Source organism: Chiloscyllium plagiosum, chromosome 25 (genome assembly GCF_004010195.1).
Source record: "Chiloscyllium plagiosum isolate BGI_BamShark_2017 chromosome 25, ASM401019v2, whole genome shotgun sequence".
Taxonomy (NCBI): Eukaryota; Metazoa; Chordata; class Chondrichthyes; order Orectolobiformes; family Hemiscylliidae; genus Chiloscyllium; species Chiloscyllium plagiosum.
The window spans coordinates 147,874-161,219 of NC_057734.1; the positions used below are offsets into that span (position 1 = coordinate 147,874).

General features: G+C 41.2%; 1 protein-coding gene across 1 annotated transcript in view; it reads left to right on the plus strand.

Moving 5' to 3' along the window:
• The window catches only part of dnah10 (dynein axonemal heavy chain 10), a 243,067-nt gene that overhangs the window by 140,837 nt on the left and 88,884 nt on the right, over window positions 1-13,346 (plus strand). Inside the window, exons 37-40 of the mRNA XM_043715328.1 lie at window positions 4,349-4,609; window positions 5,828-6,000; window positions 11,573-11,666; window positions 12,341-12,508. Of these exons, the coding sequence (XP_043571263.1) occupies window positions 4,349-4,609; window positions 5,828-6,000; window positions 11,573-11,666; window positions 12,341-12,508 (696 nt within the window). The remainder of the gene's footprint in view (window positions 1-4,348; window positions 4,610-5,827; window positions 6,001-11,572; window positions 11,667-12,340; window positions 12,509-13,346) is intronic.

Consider the following 13,346-nt stretch of genomic DNA (forward strand, 5'->3'; position numbering starts at 1 on the left):
CCAGTGTACTTCCTTTCGACATGCGCAAAAAAAAGATTTTCAGTAGCCTCAGTTTTTGTGCAAGAAAGAACATACTGTTAGGATGGGTATCTGAAAATTCTCTGGGGTTTTGGGGCTGGCGTAAGCTAGTCATGGAGCATATCCCTTTGGATTTTCTCACAAGCATGGTGCACCATAAAACCGAGAATTTCTAGAAGATGTGGTGGCCCTTTTTGGACTACCTGGGCACAGATGCATCTGCCACACTAATAAGGGCTTTTATATAGCCATAACGATTGTGTTTAATGAGTCTAATACCTCAAGAGGAAGAATTACGAATACATGAATACATATAAATTTATTTATCTTGATGGTTGAGAGCTACTGGTTTGTTTCGTTGAGCCATATTACAATTGTTATTACTTGTTAGTTAGTTGTTAGTCATTATTCATTGATTTATGTATTTAGTGATTTCTTTATTTTTATTTTACATATAAGTATTTATACATGAATATAGATCTGTGCTTTCTCTTTGTACTGTTTTGAATATTCTAAAAATCTTTTCTCAATAAAAATATATTTATAAAATAATAAATATTAGGTGTTGTTACCATGGAAGAGAATGGGATATAACCAACTAATTTGAAAGAAATAGAGCTCCTGTTATACAGATCTGAATGAATTCCCAGTCAGATAAGAATGCATCAGAACAGGATCAGGAATAGACCATTTTTCCCTCAAGCCTGCTGTGGCATATAATACAGTTCTAGCTGATCCCACCCCCTTGCCACATTGCTGTTCTTAGCTGTACCATACATAGATGATAATTGATAGCTGACAGGTAGATACAATTCCTACAGTGAAAGAAGGTTAGTGGATTATTAGTGTAATTCAGTGGGTGTTCTTCCTGTTGTCAAGCTAGCCCTGCTTCAGAATGGCATTCTGCTGCTTTCTCTGGCAAGCCAGGAAAGTACAGAGACCAGTAGAACATCCAAACTAGGCCAAGAGGTTCATGATAAGTAGACTGTAAATGGTGTTCCAAAGCACACGGGACAATGCATCGAGTCTTGCACTAAGGGCAACAGAAATGCTTGACATAGAATGCTTGACATTTCAGGGAAAGGACCACTTCTGAAAACAGTGACACCAATAATGATGAAAGTAGAAATAATAGTTATTTCAAAAACATTTTATTTCTTGGGATGTGAATGTTACTGACAGGGCAGTAAGACCATAAAAGGTAGGAGCAGAAATTAGGCCATTCAGTCTATCGAGTGTGCTCTGCCATTCAATCATGGCTGATAAGTTTCTCAACTCCATTCTCCCACTCGCTCCCTGTAACCCCAGATCCCCATGGTACTCAATATATCGATGTCAGTCTTAAACATACTCAATGACCTGGCCTCCACAGCCATCTGTGGCAACAAATTCCATAGATTCACCACTCTCTCACTAAAGCACTTTCTCCTTATCTCTGTTCTAAAATGTCTTCCCTTTACTCTAAGGCTATGCCCTCAGGTCCTAGTCTCTGCCACCAATGGAAACATCTTCCCAACATCTACTCTGTCCAGACCACTCAGTTTTCTGTATGTTTCAATTAGATACCCCCTCATCCTTTTAAACTCCATCAAGTGGAAACCTAGAGTCCTCAAACGTTCCTCATATGTTAAGTTTTTCTTTCATAGTACCATTCATATGAACCTCCTCTGAACATGCTGTAAGACCAGTACATCCTTCCTGAATTATTGGGTCTAAAACTGCCTACAGTACTCCAAATGTGGTCTGACCAGAGTGTCAGAAGTACGTCCCTGCTTTTATATTCAAGTCCTCTTAAAATAAATGCCATCATTGCATATGCCTTCCTAACTACTGACTCAACCTGCAAGTTTACCTTGAGAGAATCCTGGATTAGAACTCTCAAGAATCTTTGCGTTTCAGACATCTGCATTTTCTCTCCATTTAGAAAATGGGGGAATGGAATACCTGCCTCTGTTCTTCCTACCAAAGTGCATGACCTCGCACTTTCCCACGTTGTACTCCATCTGCCACTTCTTTGCCCATTCTCCTAACCTGTCCAAATCCTTCTGCAGCCTCCCCGCCTCCTCAATGCTACCTGTCCCTCTACCTGTCTTTGTATCATCTGCAAACTTAGCCAGACTGCCCTCAGTTCCTTCATCTAGATCGTTAATGTATAACGTGAAAAGTTGTGGTCCCAATATTGAGCCTTGCGGAACACACTTGTCACCAGTTGTCATCCTGAGAAGGACCCTTTTGTCCCCACTCTCTGCTTTCTGCCGGCCAGCCAAGCTTCTATCCATGTTAGCACCTTGCCTCTGACATCATGGACCGTTATCTTACTCAGCAGCCTCCTGTGGGGCACCTTGTCAAAGGCCTTCTTGAAGTCCAGACAGACAATATCCACTGGCTCTCCTTGGACTAACTTCCTTGTTACTCCCTCAAAGAATTCTAGCAGACTTGTCAGGCATGACTTCCCCTTGATGAAACCATGCTGATTTTGCCCTATTTTACCATACACTTCTAAGTATCAGAAATTGCATCCTTCACAATGGATTCCAGGATCTTAATCCTGAATATTTATTGCACGTCTTTAATTGATCTTGAGAAGGTGATGTTGAACTGCCTTCTTGAACTAATTCAGTCCAACTGGTTTGCTAAGGTACTGCTAGGAAAATAGTTCCAGGATTTTGAGAATTTTGAAAGTGGATGTAGGGTTTGCTCACTGAGCTGGAAGGTTCATTTTCAGACATTTCGTCACCATTCTAGGCAACATCTTCAGTGAGCCACTGGACAAAGCACTGCTTATGTTTCCTGCTTTCTATTTATATATTTGGGTTTCTTTGGGTTGGTGATATAATTTCCTGAGGTGACATCATTTCCTATGATGATGTCATTTCCTGTTGTTTTTCTTAGAGCTTGGAAAATGGGATCCAAATCGATGTGTTTGTTGATAGAGTTCTGATTGGAATGCCATACTTCTAGGAATTCTCGTGCATGTCTCTGTTTGGCTTGTCCTAAGATGGATGTGTTGTCCCAGTCGAAGTGGTGTCCTTCCTTATCTTTATGTAAGGATACTAGTGAGAGAGGGTCATGTCGTTTTGTGGCTAGTTGATATTCATGTATCCTGGTGGCTAGTTTTCTGCCTGTTTGTCCAATGTAGTATTTGTTACAGTTCTTGCAAGGTATTTTGTTAATGCAAGGTATTTTGTCTTAGTTTTGCTTGTTGTCTGCATAGGGTCTTTCAGGTTCATTAGCTGCTGTTTTAGTGTGTTGGTGGGTTTGTAGGCTACCATGATGCCGAGGGGTCTGAGTAGTCTGGTGGTCATTTCTGAGATGTCTTTGATGTAGGGGAGAGTGGCTAGGGTTTCTGGATGCATTTTGTCTGCTTGTTTGGGTTTGTTGCTGAGAAATCAGCGGACTATGTTCATTGGGTACCCATTCTTTTTGAATACACGGGATGGGTGATGTTCCTCTGCTCTGCGTAGCTTCTCTGTGCTGCAGTGTGGCTCATTGAAATAATGTTCTGATGCAGCTTCGTTTGTGAATGTTGGGATGATTACTTCTGTAGTTTAATATTTGGTCTGTACGTATTGTTTTCCTGGAGACGCTGGTTTGAAGTTCCCCATTGGCTGTTCACTCTACAGTGACATCTAGGAATGGCAGTTTGTTGTTGTTTTATTCCTCTTTAGTGAATTTAATGCTAGTGAGGGTATGGTGATGAAGCATCTGAAAATGAACCTTCCAGCTCAGCGAGCAAACCTACGTCCAGAATCTCAACCTGAGCTACAAATCTCAAAGCTCGCTAATTTTGAAAGCTCCAGAAACAGTGGAGGAATACAAAGGAAGCAGGGGTTTTAAGTTGGGTTTTCACCTGAAAAACCAAATGCACCTGTATTTTTTTCTTTAAATTATAGACTGTATGTCTTAGCAAGATCTATTTTGACAACAAGGAATGATCCAAAATCTACATTCTTTAAATTTAGTTTACCTTTTTAACTGGTGATACTTACCTTCTAGTATTTGTAACATAATTGAAACTCTCTCTGAAGATGTAGTCTCTGGCTTGCAGCCATTCTTGATAAAAGGAGCAAAACTGAAATAGTTAATACAGCAGATTGAAAGCCAGATGGGTTGTGAGTTGGACAGACTGACCACACACCTGTCTTGCAAAATTCTGACGAGGATCATTAAAGTTATTCCTTCAAAATTTAGCAAGGTTGCTAGTAGAGTGTAACAAAATGAAACTAATTTAACTTTGTTGTTTATGTCAATGATTCACACTAAATGATTTCCCTATTAACATTGCTTTTGTTTTAAGGTTCTGTTAACATTGTTGATTATTGAAAACTAGGTTGACGAGTATGGCACACAGCAACCCATAGCCCTGCTGAAACTACTCCTGGAGAAAGGTGGAATGTATGATCGTGCAAAGGAACTGAATTATAAGATCCTGAAAGACTTAGGCTTTGTTGCTGCAATGGGAAAAGCAGGTGGTGGACGAAATGAAGTGGATCCTAGATTTATCTCACTGTTTTGTGTCTTCAATGTGACATTCCCAGCACAGGAATCGCTGTTTTCAATTTATACTTCAATTCTTAAAGGACATACCCTGGTAATTATTGAAAAAGAAACCAATTCATAAACTTGTTCCTTTTAGAGGAAAGTATTCTGTCAATGAGTATTTTTTTAATTGCAGTGTAATAAGGAGTCTGATGCAAGAGTTCAGTGTAGAAACTCAAATGAGCACTGATTCTAGCAGCCTGTCCTGATGGTTCCTTATGGAAACTAAATCACAGGAGCCAGAAAGGTCCTATGGCTGATCCCTGTGGATCCTGAGTAAGCTGAGTAAGGGTTGGACACTGATGCCAATGTTCACAGGGATCTCGCTGACCTGAATAAAATACCAATCTAGAATTTGGTGCAGTACCTTGCAGGCTATCTATCTAATGCTGTGCTCGTAGTTACACTAATTATTGGAATCTCCAGCTCTAAATTTTATACTGAAAACAAAAAATGCTGGAAATTACATCTAAACTCGAAATGTTAGCTTGCTGTCTATCCATGGATGCTGCCTGACCTGCTGTGATTTCCAGCATTTTTTTGTTTACAATAGAAGATTTAGAGCTGGAGATTCCGGTAACTAGTGTAACTGGGAGTACATCATTAGATATGCCACAAGGTACTGCACCAGATTCTGGACCTGTATTTTATTCAGGTTAGTGAGGTCCCTGTGAACATCAGTGTCCATTTGGAATCTGAACTGTAAACAAAAAATGCTGGAAATCATATCAAGACTTGAAACGTTAGCTTGTTTCAATCTGTGGATGCTGCCTGACCTGCTATGATTTCCAGCATTTTTTGTTTACAGTTCAGATTTCAACATCTGCAGTAATTTGCTCCTAAATTTTATATTGCGAGAATTATAAGCCAATATAATTATAGGCAGCAAGAAATATAGTGCATTTGAGATCTTGGTGATCAATGGGATAAACAGCTTGTCTTTTTAAACAATGGGATCTAAAGACTGAGAAATAAATAGAGGGAGGAAGGATGGTTCATTGAATTCATTTGTTCTAATGTCAAATCAGACAATAAAGGGAAGGAAAGAATGACTGCATTTAAGATAAAGAAGAATAAAAGAGAACTTTGACACTTTTACAATCTCCAACAACAGTTTGTCACCTGAATGAAAGGTGGCTCCAGTGATGTCAGATATGTGCTTCCTATTTGATAGGTTTTGCAACAATGAAGGTGGAAACTGAAATATGACTATGGGGGAAAAAGGGAGTCTGGTGGCATGTTCTTAAAACGTTCACTGTTTATTGTGTAGACATTTACAGAAGAACTTCAAGCAATTTGCAGTAAGGTGACAGCTGCTACTCTACAGTTGTACGAGTCAATTGTAGTGGACCTGCCTCCAACCCCTTCGAAGTTTCATTACATTTTCAATCTGCGAGACCTCTCTAGGGTGTACAACGGACTTGTCCTTGCAACTCCTGAGAGGTGAGGTTAAAATAGGGCTAAGCTTGTCTTATTTTATTGAATTTAAGGTTATTATCTTACATTATTATCTTATGGATCCATCAGTTATTCGTTTGAATCGAATTTATTGTCACGTGTACCGATGCACAGTGAAAAGCTTTATCTTGTGACCAATACAGGCAGATCACATCGTTAAGTAGCATAGATAAGTAAATAATAGGTAAACAACGGCAAAACAAAACACAGGCATAGGCGAATGCTATGAGTTTGTGAGTCCATTTAGTATTCTAACAACAGTAGGATAGAAACTGTTTCGAAAGCAGCTGGTACATGTGTTCAGGCTTCTGTACCTTCTCCCCGATGGTAGTGTTTGCCAGGGTGGGATGGATCTTTGAGAATGCTGGTGGCCTTTCATTGACAGCGGGCCTGGTAGATGGATTCTATAGATGGGAGATTGGTCTTTGTGATTGTCCGGGCTGAGTTCACCACTCTCTGTAACCGTCTCCGGTCTTGACTGGTCCAGTTACCATACCAGGTAGTGATACATCCAGAGAAAATGTTCTCAATGGTGCACCTATAAAAGTTGGTAAGTGTATTCACCGTCATGCCAAATTTTCTCAGCTGCCTGAGGAAGAAGAGACATTGTTGGGCCTTTGTAACCAGTGCATCCACATGAAGAGTCTAAGAAAGCTTTTGTTGATTACCTCTCCCAGGAGGTTGACACTCTCCACTCGTTCCACCTCTCTGCTGTTAATGTGGAGGGGGACATGAGTAACATCCCGCTGAAAGTCAATAATGAGTTCCTTGGTTTTGCTGGCACTGAGACCTAGGTTGTTCTCAGTGCACCATTTTTCCAGGTCTTCCACCTCCCTTCTGTAGTCTTATTCTTGGCCATTTGAGATTCAACCGACTACGATGGTGTCATCAACGAACTTGTAAATGGCATTAGTCTGGTATTTGGCGACGCAGTCATGGTTATACATGGGTTAACTCTAAATTTCAAGGTTCTGGGTTTCAAGTCCCACTCTAGGTGTTGAGCACAAAAGTCAAGGTTGACACCTGAAAGAGAGTTGCACTTTTAGAGATTAAATTCTCATATAATCCTTATTAATCTACCCTATACCCACACAAAGCCAATGATATTATTCCTGAATGCCCAGGTCATAAACTGATATATAAATGCAACTTGTTTTTAACTTCTATTATTATTTCTCACCAAGCATATAGCCACCTCCTTCTCTTATTCCAATTTTCTTTCATCACCAATTGTGGTTCTTCTACTGAAATTAACTGCCTCAGTTTATAGGAGAAAGTGAGAACTGTAGATGCTGGAGATCAGAGCTGAAAATGTGTTGCTGGAAAAGCGCAGCAGGTCAGGCAGCATCCAAGGAGCAGGAGAATCGACGTTTCGGGCATTCCTGAAGAAGGGCTCATGCCCGAAACTTCGATTCTCCTGCTCCTTGGATGCTGCCTGACCTGCTGCGCTTTTCCAGCAACACATTTTCAGCTCTGCCTCAGTTTATACTTGGGCTCCCGTCTGGTACCTCCATGATTTGAGTGTCTCACTCCCACCAGGGCTGTTGATTCTTTGTTGAAGCACCAAGCAACACTTAAAATGTAATTACATTGATAGCTTTTCCATGAATGATTTATTTGAAATACCGAGTGCAGGACAGCTGTAGATTTAGGAAAATGACACCAGGAGGAGGCCATCAGCTCCTCCAGCCTGTTATAATAATTGGTAATGGTAATTTTCCAAAATTCACTTGACTCTGGAGCAGTTACAGCAGATTGGAAAACAGCAAAAGCGACTCTATTATTTTAAAAAAAGGAGCTAGACAAAAGATGGGGGATTATAAGCTGGTTAGCTTAACTTCAGTAATGAAAACTGCTATCATCAAGGAAGAAATAACAAGACATCTGGATAGGAATTGTCCCATTGGGCAGAGGCAGCTTGGGTTCATGAAAGGCAACTAATTTACTGAAATTCTATGTAGACACTACAAGCATGGTGGACAACAGGGACCCAGTAGTTGAAATTAGATTAGATTAGATTAGATTAGATTACAGTGTGGAAACAGGCCCTTCGGCCCAACAAGTCCACACCGACCCGCCGAAGCGAAACCCACCCATACCCCTACATTTACCCCTTACCTAACACTACGGGCAATTTAGTATGGCCAATTCACCTAACCTGCACATCTTTGGACTGTGGGAGGAAACCGGAGCACCCGGAGGAAACCCACGCAGACACGGGGAGAACGTGCAAACTCCACACAGTCAGTCGCCTGAGTCGGGAATTGAACCCGGGTCTCTGGCGCTGCGAGGCAGCAGTGCTAACCACTGTGCCACCGTGCCGCCCACCACAGTTGTGTGTATGGATTTCCAAAAGACATTCAACAAGGTACCGCACAAAAGGCTGCTGCATAAGATAAAAGTGCATGGTATTATGGGCAATATATTAGCATGGATAGAGAGGGTTGATTAACTAACAGGAAGCGAAGAGTGGGAATAAATGACTGCTTTTCTGGTTGGTTATTAGTGACTAGTCGTGTGCCTCAGGGATCAGTGTTGGGATTGCAATTGTTTACAATGTACATGGATAATTTGGAGTTCCGGACCACGTGTAATGTGCCAACGTTTGAGGATGATACTGAGATGAGTGGTAGAGAAAGTTTACAAAGGGATTTGGATAGTTTATGTGAGTGGACGAAGGTCTGGCAGATGGAGGACAATGTTGATAAATGTGAAGTCATCCATTTTGATAGGAATAACAGTAAAAAGGATTATTACTTGAATGGTAAAAAATTGCAGCATGCTACTGTGCGGACGGACCTGAGTGTCCTTGTGCATGAATCGCAGAGGGTTGGTCTGCAGGTACAACAGGTAATTAGGAAGGCAAATAGAATCTTGTCCTTCATTGCTAAAAGGAGGTTATGTTGCAGTTGTACAGGGTGCTGGTGAGGTCACACCTGGAGTACTGTGTGCAGTTTTGGTTTCCTTACTTGAAAAACAAGTGCTGGCACTGGGGGGGGGGGGGTGCAGGGGAGGTTCACTAGTTTGATTCCAGAGTTGAGGGGGTTGATTTATTAGGAGAGACTGAGTTGACTGGGATTATATTCGTTGGAATTTGGAAAATGAGGGGATATCTTATAGAAACATATAAAATTATGAAGAGAATACCAAAGATCAAAACAGGGCAGCTGTTTCCACTGGCGGATGAAACTATAAGTAGAGGACATAGCCTCAAAAGTAGCGGGAGCAGGTTTAGGACTGAATTGAGGAGGAACTTTGTCACCCAAAGAATTGTGAATCTGTGGATTCCCTACCAAGTGAAGTAGTTGACGCTTCCTGATTTAATGTTTTTAAAGCTAAAATAGATAATTTTGAACAGTATTGGAATTAAGGGTTATGGTGAGATGGTGCGTAAGGGAGCTGAGGCCACGAAAAAAACAACCATGATCTAATTGAATGGCAGAGCAGGCTCAAAGGGCCAGATGGCCTACTCCTACTCCTGGTTCTTAGGTTCCACTACTCAATCAGATATGTGGCTCAAATGCCTTTACCTTCCCTAGGCTTACATTTTATGATATCCTTATCCAACAAAAATCTGCTGATTTAGAAAGTTCCCATTGTTTCCCAGCAGTTCCAGATTTTTTTACTTTCTTCATATAGATTGACTGGACATTTTCTTTTGCAAGATGTCACCATCTATTTCCCTACATTCTATATCTTCCATATCCTTTTCCACAGTAAATACTGATGCAAAATACTCATTTAGTATCTCCCCCATTTTCTGCGGCTCCACACAAAGGCCACCTTGCTGATCTTTGAGGGGCCCTATTCTCTCCCTAGTCACCCTTTTGTCCTTAATGTATTTGTAAAAACCCTTTGGATTCTCCTTAATTCTATCTGCCAAAGCTATCTCATGTCCCCTTTTTGGCCTCCTGATTTCCCTCTTAAGTATACTCCTACTTCCTTTATACTCTTCTAAGGATTCACTCGATCTATCCTGTCTATATCTTACATATGCTTCCTTCTTTTTCTTAACCAAACCCTCAATTTCTTTAGTCCTCCAGCATTCCCTATACCTACCAGTCTTTCTTTTCACCCTGACAGGAATATACTTTTTCTGGATTTTTGTTATCTCATTCCTGAAGGCTTCCCATTTTCCAGCCGTCCTTTTACCTGCGAACATCTGCTCCCAGTCAGCTTTCGAAAGTTCTTGCCTAATAGCGTCAAAATTGGCCTTTCTCCTATTTTAAATCTAATAGAATTACGGTTGCTGGTCCCAAAGTGCTCCCTCACTGACACCTCAGTCACCTGCCGTGCCTTATTTCCCAAGAGTAGGTCAAGTTTTGCAAGTTCTCTAGTGGGTACATCCACATATTGAATCAGAAAATTGTCTTGAACGCACTTAACAAATTCCTGTCCATCTAAAGCTTTAACACTATGGCAGTCCCAGTCTATGTTTGGAAAGTTAAAATCCCCTACCGTAACCACCCTATTATTCGTAGAGATAGCTGAGATCCCCTTACAAGTTTGTTTCTCAATTTCCCTATGACTATTAGGGGTCTATAATACAATTATACAATTATAATACAATAAGGTGATCATCCCTTTCTTATTTCTCAATTCCACCCAAATAACTTCCCTGGATGTATTTCCAGTGTAGTGGACAGCGAAGAGGGTTACCTCAGATTACAACAGGATCTTGACCAGATGGGTCAATGGGCTGAGAATTGGCAGATGGAGTTTAATTCAGATAAATGTGAGGTGCTGCATTTTGGGAAAACAAATTTTAGCAGGATTTATACACTTTTTGGTAAGGTCCTAGGGAGTGTTGCTGAACAAAGAGACCTTGGAGTGGAGGTCCATAGCTCCTTAAAAGTGGAGTCGCAGGTAGATAGGATAGTGAAGAAGGCGTTTGGTATGCTTTCCTTTATTGGTCAGAGTAGTGAGTTGGGAGGTCATGTTGCAGCTGTACAGGACATTGGTTAGGCCACTGTTGGAATATTGCGTGCAATTCTGGTCTCCTTCCTATCAGAAGGATGTTGTGAAACTTGAAAGGGTTCAGAAAAGATTTACAAGGATGTTGCCAGGGTTGGAGGATTTGAGCTATAGGGAGAGGCTGAACAGGCTGGGGATGTTTTCCCTGGAGCGTCGGAGGCTGAGGGGTGACCCTATAGAGGTTTACAAAATTATGAGGGGCATGGATAGGGTAAATAGGCAAAGTATTTTCCCTGGGGTGGGGGAGTCCAGAACGAGAGGGCATAGGTTTAGGGTGAGAGGGGAAAGATATAAAAGAGACCAGCAGGGCTTTACGTATATGGAATGAGCTGTCAGAGGATGTGGTGGAGGCTGGTGCAATTGCCACATTTAAGAAACATTTGGATGGGTATATGAATAGGAAGGGTTTGGAGGGATATGGGCCAGGTGCTGGCAGGTGGGACTAGATTGGGTTGGGATATCTGGTTGGCATGGACAGGTTGGACCGAAGGGTCTGTTTCCATGCTGTACATCTCTATGACTCTATAACTATTTGTTTTTAACTTGTGCTTACAATTAATCTCTTCCTCCCAATTTTTTTTAGATTTCAGACAGTTGGACAAATGATCAGACTCTGGAGGAATGAATGTCTTCGAGTGTTCCATGACAGGCTCATTAATGAAATAGACAAAACACTGGTTAGTAGAAAAATCAACTGAGGAATCCTTCAGTGATATCGGACTGAATTTTGCACTCCTATGGGAGGTTTGGCAGTCTGTTGGATGAAAGTGTCAGGTGGAAAATCTGAAGTCTTGCAATTGTCATGAAGTGTTGCAAGCTGGGCAGCTGGTTGAATTTCTTAATGACCCAATTAAGCCTCTCCCCAGTCCCTGGAGACATTTTGCTCAGGTCAGCAGAGCCCACTGTCCACATGTGGGGCGAGCATCCAATAAACCCTGGAGCTATCTCATTGGTTTTTGGTGGTGCCCTTGCTCAGTGGGTGCTCCATAGCACATGAAGGCCTCCCAATATCAGCTGTCCCTCAAAGATGCTACGGCCATAAATCCCCCCTTCCCCCAGATCAGCTCTCGCTTTCAGGCCTAGAGATAGGTCTTTATCTCCCTCTGAAAAATTCGACCCATTATTTCAGACCAATTCGCTTTCTGCCTCATTTTTTGGTAATTTTCTCCTTGATGTATTTTTATAGGTCATCAACATATTAAATTCACAAAATATGTTTAAAATTCCACTACTTAAACTTTAAAAATGTGATTAATTAGTCAAATATTTGTGAAATATATCAAGAAATTGCTCACTTAATATCTTTCCTTTTAAATGTTTTGTTCTTTTTCATTACTTTTTATATTTTAAGGTTCAAGGTCATATTGCAAAATTAATAGAGGAACATTTCCCAAGTGTATTGGAGCAAGCTATAAGGGATCCAATACTGTTTGGAGACTATCGAACTTTCATGAATGAGGGAGAGCCTCGTATATATGAAGATATTCAGGATTATGAGGCAGCTAAAGCTCTGTTTCAGGTATACATTACCAGCTAATAAATTATTGCACAAAGGTAAAACTTTATGACCTGTGCATATGTAATCATTATAGTAAAAATGTCAATACATTTACATACTTAGAGACAGTAATATCCCTCACATACACTGTTCTCCCTAAGTTGCGTACGTATGTACAGCCATTCCAACATTTCATACATGGCAACTGGCAGGAAATGTGGAATGCAGCTTTGACTCACTGAAGTCAGAACGATGCATGAACCTCAGGGTCCCTGTAGAAGAAAACAAAATTAGATGGAACTCTGCTGATGTGCAGCACCTCTTTTTTTATAATCTGTTCATGGGATGTAGGCTTCACTTGCTGAGCCAGCATTAATTATGCATCTCGAATTGAACTGGAGAAGGTGGTGGTGAGCTGCCTTCTTGAACCATAAGACCATAAGACATAGGAGCGGAAGTAAGGCCATTCGGCCCATCGAGTCCACTCTGCCATTCAATCATGGTGATGGCATTTCAACTCCACTTACCCACATTCTCCCCGAAGCCCTTAATTCCTTGTGACATCAAGAATTTATCAATTTCTGCCTTGAAGACATTTAGCGTCCCAGCCTCCACTGCACTCTGTGGCAATGAATTCCACAGGCCCACCACTCTCTGGCTGAAGAAATGTCTCCGCATTTCTGTTCTGAATTTACCCCTCTAATTCTAGTATGTCCTTCCTGATGTGTGGGAACCAAAACTGGACACAGTACTCCAAATGGGGCCTAACCAGAGCTTTATAAAGTCTCAGTAGCACAACAGTGCTTTTATATTCCAACCCTCTTGAGATAATTGACAACATTGCATTCGCTTTCTTAAT